This window comes from Periophthalmus magnuspinnatus, chromosome 3, assembly GCF_009829125.3.
Source record: "Periophthalmus magnuspinnatus isolate fPerMag1 chromosome 3, fPerMag1.2.pri, whole genome shotgun sequence".
NCBI classification, from domain to species: Eukaryota; Metazoa; Chordata; class Actinopteri; order Gobiiformes; family Gobiidae; genus Periophthalmus; species Periophthalmus magnuspinnatus.
The window spans coordinates 96,796-110,072 of record NC_047128.1 but is presented as its reverse complement, the minus strand read 5'-3'; the positions used below and the strand labels follow the sequence as shown (position 1 = coordinate 110,072).

The window sequence follows — 13,277 nt, the reverse complement described above, 5'->3', positions numbered from 1 at the left end:
TCAAATACAAACATATCGACAGACACATGAGCAGGCAGACGTCTGGACACTTTCATTTGTGTCTCTGTATTTCCAGGATTATTCTCACTGTAGATTCTCACTGAAGCATCAAAACTATGAAAGACACATGTGAATGTAGTAAACAAAAATAAACTCAAAATAGCTCAAAGGTTGTTCTAGATTAGAATAATTTAAAGTCTCCTTGACCCTTTGACCCTGTTTACCTGAGGCTCAGCTCTGAAGTGAAACCAGGGCCTTCATCATGAAGCTGAGAGAAGGACGAGGGTTTGAGCTGCACAAAGAGACTCTGAAGATCTGAATATGAAATATAAAACATATTTAGTAAAGTAATCTAACTTTTTTACGTTACTACATAATTCCATACGTCTCACTTCATAAATCTGATGTTTTCTGTGTGTTTTAAAATGTAGAAACTGATACAAAACTGAACTGAAGGTGAAGGTGTGTCCACGTTTTCCTGGTCATGTTTTCTTGTTCATCTGAAAATCGGGCACCTTCATACTTCAGAGCTAACTCTAATCTTATACAGAGTTATATTTAATCTTATATAAATATAACTCTATATAAGTTTAAATACAACTCTATATAAGATTAAATATAACTCTATATAAGTTTAAATACAACTCTATATAAGATTAAATATAACTCTATATAAGTTTAAATATAACTCTGTATAAGATTAAATATAACTCTATATAAGTTTAGCTCTAACTCTGTATAAGTTTAAATACAACTCTATACAAGTTTAAATATAACTATATAAGTTAAATATAACTCTATATAAGGTCAGATCTAACTCTGTATAAGGTCACATCTAACTCTGTATAGGTCTGCTGCATTATTAATATTATTGTTCTATATTTTATGTTCCTCATTCTGACGTTCTTGCAGCTCATGGCCCTGGTCGCCAGCACGCTCATGGATCTGGTCAAAAACCTCAGAGCGTTTGCAGGGATTCTGGTGGTGAGTTCTACATCCGTCCCTTTGCTCTTAAAGACCCCCCTTTGTTTTTAAAGACAGTCCCATTTTTTATAAAACCATCCCTTTGTTCTAAAAGATCGTCTCACTGTTCTGAAACACTCTCCTTTTGTTTTTAAATACCTTCCCTGTGTTCTAAAAGACTCCTTTTGTTCCAGGTGGTGTACTACGTTTTCGCTGTGATTGGGATCTGGCTCTTTGAAGGAGCCATCAAACCTCCTCCGCACCCTGAGTACGAAAACACTGAAACACAAGTGTAATAATGTGCTACCTGCAGCAGACAGCAGGGGGCGCTATAGGCTCACACATGTAGTGGTTCTGTTGTTTACAGTTACAGACAGTAGGGGGCGTTATAGGCTCACACGTGTAGTGGTTCTGTTGTTTACAGTTACAGACAGCAGGGGGCGCTCACACGTGTAGTGGGTCTGTTGTTTACAGTTACAGACAGCAGGGGGCGCTCACACGTGTAGTGGGTCTGTTGTTTACAGTTACAGACAGTAGGGGGCGCTATAGGCTCACACGTGTAGTGGTTCTGTTGTTTACAGTTACAGACAGCAGGGGGCGCTCACACGTGTAGTGGGTCTGTTGTTTACAGTTACAGACAGTAGGGGGCGCTATAGGCTCACACATGTAGTGGTTCTGTTGTTTACAGTTACAGGGGAGTTGAGACTTTGAGACAAAATGCACTTTAATACTGAGACATAATGTTGTTTTTTTTATTACAACTAAATTAATTAAAAAAGATTTATATGAGGTTCTTTACACTGCTACAAAACAATATATTAAATATCCCTCTCTACTTAATGTTGAGGTTAATACTTGTCTCCATGGAGATGTTCCAAAGTATGGCATTAAACGCACCTGCCTTTATGATAAATGTTTTACTTACTGAAAAAAAAACACACTTAAAAACACACATTCTTACAGCAGTCGCCTCTCCACAGATCTGACCTGTAACTTGGCCAAGTGGTGCAGGTCGCTCATCTCCATGGAGATACATAAGTTTAATGCCACTGTAGAATATTCCTCAAAAAGCAGGGAGAAAAACTCCACAGTGCTCCTTTAGTTTAGCATAAGTATGTTAGCATACTGAGCTAATGCTGTAGCTAATCTACGGTTATGAAGGTTCATTTCAAATGTTCATCATGTTTTTGCAGAATTCTTTCTAACTCAACGATGGAGAACATCACCACGAACTTCAGTGTGATCTGTGGGACGTACGAACAGCTCGAGTACTGGCCCAACAACTTTGACGACTTTGCTGTGAGTCTGGGGCCGTTTCAGACGAGTCTGAGTCTGGGGCCGTTTCAGACGAGTCTGGGTCTGGGGCCGTTTCAGACGAGTCTGGGGCCGTTTCAGACGAGTCTGGGGCCGTTTCAGACGAGTCTGGGGCCGTTTCAGACGAGTCTGGGGCCCTTTCAGACGAGTCTGGGGCCGTTTCAGACGAATCTGGCACTACAAGAGCTTTACACTACAGACACTAGGCTTTCTTTAGACCCACAAATTCCTGGTTTAGTCCTGGTCTAGTCCTGGTCTAGTCCTGGTCTAGTCCTGGTCTAGTCCTGGTCTAGTCCTGGTCTAGTCCTGGTCCAGTCCTGGTCCAGTCCTGGTCTAGTCCTGGTTTAGTCCTGGTCTAGTCCTGGTCTAGTCCTGATCCAATCCTGGTTTAGTCCTGGTCCAGTCCTGGTCCAGTCCTGGTCTAGTCCTGGTTTAGTCCTGGTCTAGTCCTGGTTTAGTCCTGGTTTAGTCCTTGTTTAGTCCTGGTCTAGTCCTGGTCTAGTCCTGGTCTAGTCCTGGTTCAGTCCTGGTTTAGTCATGGTCTAGTCCTGGTTTAGTCCTGGTTTAGTCCTGGTCCAGTCCTGGTTTAGTCCTGGTTTAGTCCTGGTCTAGTCCTGGTTTAGTCCTGGTCTAGTCCTGGTTTAGTCCTGGTTTAGTCCTGGTCCAGTCCTGGTCCAGTCCTGGTCCAGTCCTGGTCCAGTCCTGGTCCAGTCCTGGTCCAGTCCTGGTCTAGTCCTGGTTTAGTCCTGGTTTAGTCCTGGTCCAGTCCTGGTTTAGTCCTGGTCTAGTCCTGGTCTAGTCCTGGTTTAGTCCTGGTCTAGTCCTGGTTTAGTCCTGGTTTAGTCCTGGTCTAGTCCTGGTCTAGTCCTGGTTTAGTCCTGGTCTAGTCCTGGTTTAGTCCTGGTTTAGTCCTGGTTTAGTCCTGGTTTAGTCCTGGTCCAGTCCTGGTCCAGTCCTGGTCCAGTCCTGGTCCAGTCCTGGTCCAGTCCTGGTCCAGTCCTGGTCTAGTCCTGGTCTAGTCCTGGTTAAGTCCTGGTTCAGTCTTATAGTATAGTTTCTAATTGGCAGTAAATCCTGTAATGTTCCGTAATATTCCGGGTTCAGACCTGTTCTGCCTCTGTTGCCGTGGCGATGATGTTTCCTCTCGTTTTTAGGCCGCCATCATTCTTCTGTACGACGTCATGATCGTCAACAACTGGCAGGCGTTTATAGAAGCGTACAGCCGATACACAACAGAGTAAGTCCAACCATACTGACATTTAAACTGCAGTCTCCATGGAAACGTGTTACAAGTCTAATCTGTGGAAAGGCCGCACAGCTCAGGGTATGATCAGGCCTTTATAGAAACAATACAGGGGCACAGGGGCGGGCTTTAAACTCATCATTTTTATTTCCAGTCTTTTTCTTGTTTTATTTCTAGTGTTTTTTGTGTTTTAGTTCCAGTCTTTTTTGTGTTTTAGTTCCAGTCTTTTTCTTGTTTTATTTCCAGTCTTTTTCGTGTTTTAGTTCCAGTCTTTTTCGTGTTTTAGTTCCAGTCTTTTTCGTGTTTTAGTTCCAGTCTTTTTCTTGTTTTATTTCCAGTCTTTTTCGTGTTTTAGTTCCAGTCTTTTTCGTGTTTTAGTTCCAGTCTTTTTCGTGTTTTAGTTCGTCTTTTTCGTGTTTTAGTTCAAGTCTTTTTATTGTTTTAGTTCCAGTCTTTTTCGTGTTTTAGTTCCAGTCTTTTTCGTGTTTTAGTTCCAGTCTTTTTCGTGTTTTAGTTCCAGTCTTTTTCTTGTTTTAGTTCGTCTTTTTCTTGTTTTAGTTCCAGTCTTTTTCTTGTTTTAGTTCCAGTCTTTTTCTTGTTTTAGTTCCAGCCTTTTTCTTGTTTTAGTTCCAGTCTTTTTCGTGTTTTAGTTCCAGTCTTTTTCGTGTTTTAGTTCCAGTCTTTTTCGTGTTTTAGTTCCAGTCTTTTTCGTGTTTTAGTTCCAGTCTTTTTCGTGTTTTAGTTCCAGTCTTTTTCGTGTTTTAGTTCGTCTTTTTCTTGTTTTATTTCTAGTGTTTTTTGTGTTTTAGTTCCAGTCTTTTTCGTGTTTTAGTTCCAGTCTTTTTCGTGTTTTAGTTCCAGTCTTTTTCGTGTTTTAGTTCCAGTCTTTTTCTTTTTTTGGTTCGTCTTTTTCTTGTTTTAGTTCCAGTCTTTTTCTTGTTTTAGTTCCAGTCTTTTTCTTGTTTTAGTTCCAGTCTTTTTCGTGTTTTAGTTCCAGTCTTTTTCTTGTTTTAGTTCCAGTCTTTTTCTTGTTTTAGTTCCAGTCTTTTTCTTGTTTTAGTTCCAGTCTTTTTCGTGTTTTAGTTCCAGTCTTTTTCGTGTTTTAGTTCCAGTCTTTTTCGTGTTTTAGTTCCAGTCTTTTTCGTGTTTTAGTTCCAGTCTTTTTCTTGTTTTATTTCTAGTGTTTTTTGTGTTTTAGTTCCAGTCTTTTTCGTGTTTTAGTTCCAGTCTTTTTTGTGTTTTAGTTCCAGTCTTTTTCGTGTTTTAGTTCCAGTCTTTTTTGTGTTTTAGTTCCAGTCTTTTTCGTGTTTTAGTTCCAGTCTTTTTCGTGTTTTAGTTCGTCTTTTTCGTGTTTTAGTTCCAGTCTTTTTCGTGTTTTATTTCCAGTCTTTTTCGTGTTTTATTTCCAGTCTTTCTTGTTTTAGTTCCAGTTTTTTTCTTGTTTCAGTTCGTTTTTTTCGTGTTTTAGTTCCAGTTTTTTTCGTGTTTTAGTTCCAGTCTTTTTCGTGTTTTAGTTCGTCTTTTTCGTGTTTTAGTTCCAGTCTTTTTCGTGTTTTAGTTCGTCTTTTTCGCGTTTTAGTTCGTCTTTTTCGTGTTTTAGTTCCAGTCTTTTTCGTGTTTTAGTTCCAGTCTTTTTCGTGTTTTATTTCCAGTCTTTTTCGTGTTTTATTTCCAGTCTTTCTTGTTTTAGTTCCAGTTTTTTTCTTGTTTCAGTTCGTTTTTTTCGTGTTTTAGTTCCAGTTTTTTTCGTGTTTTAGTTCCAGTCTTTTTCGTGTTTTAGTTCCAGTCTTTTTCGTGTTTTAGTTCCAGTCTTTTTCGTGTTTTAGTTCCAGTCTTTTTCGTGTTTTAGTTCCAGTCTTTTTCGTGTTTTAGTTCCAGTCTTTTTCGCGTTTTATTTCGTGTTTTTCGCGTTTTAGTTCCAGTCTTTTTCGTGTTTTAGTTCGTCTTTTTCGTGTTTTAGTTCGTCTTTTTCGTGTTTTAGTTCCAGTCTTTTTCGTGTTTTAGTTCCAGTCTTTTACTTGTTTTAGTTCCAGTCTTTTTCTTGTTTTAGTTCCAGTCTGTTTCGTGTTTTAGTTCCAGTCTGTTTCGTGTTTTAGTTCCAGTCTGTTTCGTGTTTTAGTTCCAGTCTTTTTCGTGTTTTAGTTCCAGTCTTTTACTTGTTTTAGTTCCAGTCTGTTTCGTGTTTTAGTTCCAGTCTGTTTCGTGTTTTAGTTCCAGTCTGTTTCGTGTTTTAGTTCCAGTCTGTTTCGTGTTTTAGTTCCAGTCTTTTTCGTGTTTTAGTTCCAGTCTTTTTCGTGTTTTAGTTCCAGTCTTTTTCTTGTTTCCAGGTGGTCAAAGATCTACTTCGTGGGCTGGTGGCTCGTATCTTCTGTCATGTGGGTTAATCTGTTTGTGGCTCTGATTCTCGAGGTGAGTTCACGTTTACATTAAAACATCTATTTAAAATAAATAAGTAAATGCCGAATGAAAGAAACCAGATTAGTCACATCAGATGGAACCACAGACCCTTGATCACTTCCGGTTTGGAACGCGGCCGTTAGCATGTTATGGATGTCCATTTATACAAACAGTCTATGGAACATGACGTTTCTATAATCTGATAAGTCCAGAATCAGATCATGACTTTTGGCGGCGACAGTGGCTCAGTTGGTCGAGTGTTTATCCAATGATCTGAAGGTTAGTGGTTTGAATTCTCAACATAAACGTCATTGGTCGAGCGGTCACATCCACTGACCCACAGGTTGGTAGTGCTATTCCAGGTCCAGCAGGGGAACGATGTCGTTGTGTCCTTGGGCAAGACACTGTGAATGTGTGAGTGGTTCATTAATGAAAAGAGTCTTGAAGGTGGAAATGTGCTGAATAAAAAGTCACTGTTTTGTCGTAAACATAGACACTTTCAAAGGAACAACCTTTGCAGACTCATGTTTTACTGCTGTCGTCCTGTAGAAATATTAAATGTATTGTTTTGTTTTTTGTAGAACTTTATTTATAAATGGGACCGCAGTCACAGCTGTTCTGTCATCGACGTGGAGAGGATCAGATATGAGACGTCTGTTCAGCTCATGTTCAAGTAGGTGTTCCTTCATTCACACTCGATGATCCAGATCTGGAGATGGGTCTGGTGTTGCCTCGCAGCACGGAAGAATGGGTCAAATGCAAAGAACACAAATGTTCCGAGGAGGCGATGAGAATAAATATGACATCTGGCTTGAATTTCAAACTCCAAAGTCGAAGCAGGAAGTAGTTCTTTAAATCTAAGTTCCCTCACAAACATCACTAATATTCACATACATTTAGACACACATGCACAGCTTCAGCACAGTAAAAGTAAAGGGTAAAACTAGAGACAAAACACAAGTAGAGTTCCCACCTCTACCAGGCGAGCCGCGGAGCTCTCTCTTCATTGAGTTTGAATAATTGTTTGATTTGTTGTGTGCAGAGGGCAGATCCAGGAGCCCACAGAGGAGGAGCTTCTGTGTCAGCTTCACCAACACCCTCACCTCCATTTGGACCAAGAACCAAACCAGAGTCTACTGGCCCAACCACGACCCTGATTAAAAGCTCCATATGTGAGCTTTACGTTCTATGATAGACCAAGAACCTGGAGTTTTAATCAGTACAGAGCCGTTTCTGTGCTTCTTTAGTTCTTTAGTTATCTCATTTACTTTGTCAGTAGAAGCTCCACACCAGCACAGCTCTGTCGTGTTGGTGTGAAGCTTCATAAAGTCTGGTTTATGTTTCTGATGAGAAACAGCCTCATAACGCCAGAAACGTATTGATACTATGCAATGACATCGCGCTGGGGGTGTTCTACATGTGTGTCTATGGTGGAATGTTCAGCAGTTTCCATGGAGACACAATGCACACATTAACAAAAAAGTTTTAAGTCTGTGATCAGTCCGAGCATTCACGGTCCTGTTTAGGAGTTTGATTTTACACAAAAATGTGACTGACTGTTGGCTAATGCTAATGCTAATGCTAATGCTAATGCTAGCTAGCGTGTGACTGTAATGTTATTTGAGAGGGACTTGTTTAACAGCACAAATCATCTCATCTGATGTAGTTCCAACCTCTTTCTGGTCAGATTGTGTTAAAATAAGGATCAGATTTAAGTCCCCCCAGTGCCCCCAGTTAGCATCACACCCCCAGAACGACAGGAGCTGCAGAGTGTCAATCGGCAGAGCCTTACTTTTTTTTATTTTATTTATATTTTTTAATGGAATGTATGAAAAATTCTGCCTTTAAAATAGAGTCACTGTAAATACTGTTTTCATCAAGAGTCACAATCTGTTCAAGCCGATGAGGCCGGGCCCGTGGGACCGGGCCGCCTGGGGCCGCGCCGCCTGGGGCCGGGCCGCCTGGGGCCGCGCCGCCTGGGGCCGGGCCGCCTGGGGCCGCGCCGCCTGGGGCCGGGCCGCCTGGGGCCGGGCCGCCTGGGGCCGGGCCGCCTGGGGCCGGGCCGCCTGGGGCCGCGCCGCCTGGGGCCGGGCCGTGGGGGACCGGGCCGTCGTTTAAGACTGATCCTGTTGTTTGAGCCGGGCTCAAGTCTAATGTTTTATTTCAATCGTTCAGATTCAAAGAAGAAGCTTTTTCTTTCTTATAATTGTATGACGTCACATGGAGGTGTAGATGCATCAGTGCCACGCCCCCTTTTTAATCGACCAATCAAATGGGAGCATGTCTTAGTCATTTTGACAGATATATTTTTATTGACATTTTTTTATTGATAAATCTGACTCTATTAATAAGTTTTAGAAACAAACACAAATTCAGAGCTGGATTTAACACTTTTCGCTCCTAAATTATCATTTTTTTATGTTGCCTCTAAGAGTCTGCCCTCGTCAAACGGTCGGTTTATATTGAACTTGTACAGGTCATGTGACTGTGTCCCAGCTGTTCTCGTCACTGTTCTAGACGTTCTACTGAGTCCCGTCTGTAAAACGGAGCTTTTTCCTCCATTTTGAGAAGCTACGTTTTTACTGTCAGACGTGATGTGAGTTTACAGCACAAAAACGAGTTACACGCGACGGAACACGCGACAGAACACGAGACGGAACACGAGACGGAACACGAGACGGAACACGAGACGGAACACGAGACGGAACACGAGACGGAACACGAGACGGAACACGAGACGGAACACGAGACGGAACACGAGACGGAACACGAGGGAAAAGAGTGTTGTATATGAGACACTCAGTCTGAGTTCTATTTGAGTTCTGTCTGGGTTCTGTTTGGGTTCTCTCTGGATTTTGTCTGGGTTCTTTTTGGGTTTTGTCTGGGTTCTGTTTGGGTTCTCTCTGGATTTTGTCTGGGTTCTTTTTGGGTTTTGTCTGGGTTCTGTTTGGGTTTTGTCTGGGTTCTGTTTGGGCTCTGTCTGGGTTGTGTTTGGGTTCTCTCTGGGTTTTGTCTGGGTTCTTTTGGGGTTTTGTCTGGGTTCTGTTTGGGCTCTGTCTGGGTTCTGTTTGGGTTCTCTCTGGGTTTTGTCTGGGTTCTTTTGGGGTTCTGTTTGGGCTCTGTCTGGGTTCTCTCTGGGTTTTGTCTGGGTTCTTTTGGGGTTCTGTTTGGGCTCTGTCTGGGTTCTGTTTGGGTTCTCTCTGGGTTCTTTTGGGGTTCTGTTTGGGTTCTTTCTGGGTTTTGTCTGGGTTCTTTTGGGGTTCTGTTTGGGTTCTTTCTGGGTTCTGTTTGGGTTCAGTGAAACGTGCTGACACACACATTATATTGACAGCTTCAGATCACTACAGCCGTTTCTCACTCAACTCATGTTTTTCTTTTGTTTTTTTTCTTTTCTTTTTAAAAAATGCAGTGATGTCACTCGTCTCCATGGAGATTGATAATGCCATACTTTAGAACATTACAGAACGTGACATATTTAAATCTTATTTTCTTTAGTTATTTGCTTGGTTTTTACTTGTTACAATGAAATGTTTAGAATTTAACTCTTAATCTGAGGTGAACCACGTTTGATTTTCTTCAAAATGGCAGATGGCCAATGAGCTCCCTCATTTTACACGTGTCACTAAAATGAACAAATCTGATTGGACGGTCGTGTTTGAGCCTGAGACTGACGTCCCTCTGTATAAAAATATGAAAATGAAATGTGCTGAATTAAATACATTGGTTATGTAATTGGAATGGAACAATAAGACTTTTTAAAGAAGTCAGAGCGACCTTTGACCTTTGACCTCTGTACTATTAGAATAATTAACTAGTACTAGAGTATTTATTATTCTGAAGTTTCCTTGGTTTAACTTCTAAGCTTCAGATCAACTTCAGTTTCAAAGTTTACGCCAAGTATAAAAGTACATGTATCTGTTTAAGCGCACAGGAACAGACAAGTATAAAAGTATAAAAGTACATTTATCTGTTCAAACGCACAGGAACAGACAAACACAAGTATAAAAGTATAAAAGTACATTTATCTGTTCAAACGCACAGGAACAGACAAACACAAGTATAAAAGTATAAAAGTACATTTATCTGTATTTAAAGGTGAAAAAGGGGAGTATTTTGTACATTTTACTTATATTTTTGTGCCTTGAAAACTTTGGGAGTTTAATGTGTTTTAATGTTTTGAATGTGTGATACTGTGCAGATTTTTGTAACTTAAGATTTAAATATATTTTAAGATGATGAGTTTTTTAATAAACATTTTTAAAAAAACTAGTTTTTGTTAAGTACAAAGACACTTCACCTTCACGTCTGTGTTTGACTCTGGGGGTTTTAAAAGTTTGGGTCTGAACAAGATTCAACAATGAACACGAGCCTCAAACCTGTACAGACTGAAACAAAGTATGTACAAGTACGAGGCTCGTGTACAAGTACGAGGCTCGCGTACAAGTATGAGGCTCACGTGTACAAGTACAAGGCTCGTGTACAAGTATGAGGCTCGTGTACAAGTACGAGGCTCGTGTACAAGTACGAGGCTCGTGTACAAGTACGAGGCTCGTGTACAAGTACGAGGCTCGTGTACAAGTACGAGGCTCGTGTACAAGTACGAGGCTCGTGTACAAGTACGAGGCTCGTGTACAAGTACGAGGCTCGTGTACAAGTACGAGGCTCACGTGCACAAGTACGAGGCTCAGGTACAAGTACGAGGCTCACATACAAGTACGAGGCTCACATACAAGTACGAGGCTCACATACAAGTACGAGGCTCACGTGTACAAGTACAAGGCTCAGGTACAAGTACGAGGCTCACATACAAGTACGAGGCTCACGTGTACAAGTACGAGGCTCACGTGTACAAGTACGAGGCTCACGTGTACAAGTACGAGGCTCGTGTACAAGTACGAGGCTCGTGTACAAGTACGAGGCTCGTGTACAAGTACGAGGCTCGTGTACAAGTACGAGGCTCACGTGCACAAGTACGAGGCTCAGGTACAAGTACGAGGCTCAGGTACAAGTACGAGGCTCACGTACAAGTACGAGGCTCACGTGTACAAGTACGAGGCTCACGTACAAGTACGAGGCTCACGTGTACAAGTACGAGGCTCACGTGTACAAGTACGAGGCTCACGTGTACAAGTACGAGGCTCACGTGTACAAGTACGAGGCTCACGTGTACAAGTACGAGGCTCACGTGTACATGTACGAGGCTCACATACAAGTATGAGGCTCATGTACTTGTATATTATTTAATTATTTGAACATATTAGAGGAGGAAGAGGAGCCAAAAAATGTACTCGAGTAAGAGTAACATAATATAATATTACCCAAGTAAAAGTACAGAGTAGTCGCCCAAGAAACTATTAAAATTAAGTGAGAGTAAAAAGTATTTTGGAAAAGTACTACTTAAGTAAGAGTAGCAAGTTGTGGTAGTCGTAGTATCTCATTTATAATCTGAATGTGACAAAAAATGAGTCACAAAATGTGGAATTTTCCAAGAGCCACAAAAATGAGCCAAATCAGGTCTAAATCTGGACTAAACCAAGTCCAAACCAGGACTAAATCAGGTCTAAACCAGGACTAAATCAGGTCTAAACCAGGTCTAAACCAGGTCTAAACCAGGACTAAACCAGGACTAAACCAGGTCTAAACCAGGTCCAAACCAGGACTAAACCAAGTCCAAACCAGGACTAAATCAGGTCTAAACCAGGACTAAATCAGGTCTAAACCAGGTCTAAACCAGGTCTAAACCAGGTCTAAACCAGGACTAAACCAGGACTAGACCAGGACTAAACCAGGTCCAAACCAGGATTAAACCAGGTCCAAACCAGGACTAAACCAGGTCTAAACCAGGACTAAACCAGGTCCAAACCAGGATTAAACCAGGTCCAAACCAGGACTAAACCAGGTCCAAACCAGGACTAAACCAGGTCTAAACCAGGTCTAAACCAGGTCCAAACCGGGACTAATCCAGGACTAGACCAGGAGTAAACCAGGTCCAAACCAGGATTAAACCAGGTCCAAACCAGGACTAAACCAGGACTAAACCAGGTCTAAACCAGGTCCAAACCAGGACTAAACCAAGTCCAAACTAGGACTAAACCAGGACTAAACCAGGTCCAAACTAGGACTAAACCAGGACTAAACCGGGACTAATCCAGGACTAGACCAGGTCCAAACCAGGACTAAACCAGGACTAAACCAGGTCCAAACCAGGACTAAACCAGGACTAGACCAGGACTAGACCAGGTCCAAACCAGGTCCAAACCAGGACTAAACCAGGACTAAACCAGGTCCAAACCAGGACTAAACCAGGTCTAAACCAGGTCCAAACCAGGACTAAACCAGGTCCAAACCAGGTCTAAACCAGGACTAAACCAGGTCCAAACCAGGACTAAACCAGGTCTAAACCAGGTCCAAACCAGGACTAAACCAGGTCCAAACCAGGACTAAACCAGGACTAAACCAGGACTAATCCAGGACTAATCCAGGACTAAACCAGATCCAAACCAGGTCTAAACCAGGTCCAAACCAGGACTAAACCGGGACTAATCCAGGACTAGACCAGGACTAAACCAGATCCAAACCAGGTCTAAACCGGGACTAAACCGGGACTAAACCAGGACTAAACCAGGACTAAACCAGGACTAAACCAGGACTAAACCAGGTCCAAACCAGGACTAAACCAGGACTAGACCAGGACTAGACCAGGACTAAACCAGGAGTAAACCAGGACTAAACCAGGACTAAACCAGGTCCAAACCAGGACTAAACCAGGACTAGACCAGGACTAGACCAGGACTAGACCAGGACTAGACCAGGACTAAACCAGGAGTAAACCAGGACTAAACCAGGACTAAACCAGGTCCAAACCAGGACTAAACCAGGACTAGACCAGGACTAGACCAGGACTAAACCAGGAGTAAACCAGGTCTAAACCAGGTCTAAACCAGGACTAAACCAGGAGTAAACCAGGTCTAAACCAGGACTAAACCAGGACTAAACCAGGAGTAAACCAGGACTAAACCAGGACTAAACCAGGTCCAAACCAGGACTAAACCAGGACTAGACCAGGACTAGACCAGGACTAAACCAGGAGTAAACCAGGTCTAAACCAGGTCTAAACCAGGACTAAACCAGGAGTAAACCAGGTCTAAACCAGGTCTAAACCAGGACTAAACCAGGAGTAAACCAGGTCTAAACCAGGACTAAACCAGGAGTAAACCAGGTCTAAACCAGGACTAAACCAGGACTAAACCAGGTTCAAACCAGTTCCAAAGCACATCCAAACTAAATCATATCTAAAGGAGCCAGAAACTCTAAAAAGTACAATTACTTAAAAAAGTTACTAGAGTAAATCTAACTTTGC

At 42.0% G+C, this 13,277-nt stretch overlaps 1 protein-coding gene across 1 annotated transcript in view; it reads left to right on the top strand.

Moving 5' to 3' along the window:
* Positions 1 to 7,832, top strand: part of tpcn2 (two pore segment channel 2) — a 30,316-nt gene extending 22,484 nt beyond the window's left edge. Inside the window, exons 19-25 of the mRNA XM_033986489.2 lie at positions 913 to 984; positions 1,158 to 1,231; positions 2,157 to 2,262; positions 3,432 to 3,514; positions 5,848 to 5,929; positions 6,499 to 6,590; positions 6,960 to 7,832. Coding sequence (XP_033842380.1) covers positions 913 to 984; positions 1,158 to 1,231; positions 2,157 to 2,262; positions 3,432 to 3,514; positions 5,848 to 5,929; positions 6,499 to 6,590; positions 6,960 to 7,074 — 624 coding nt within the window. The 3' untranslated portion in view covers positions 7,075 to 7,832. The remainder of the gene's footprint in view (positions 1 to 912; positions 985 to 1,157; positions 1,232 to 2,156; positions 2,263 to 3,431; positions 3,515 to 5,847; positions 5,930 to 6,498; positions 6,591 to 6,959) is intronic.
* The last annotated feature ends 5,445 nt before the right edge of the window (positions 7,833 to 13,277 follow it).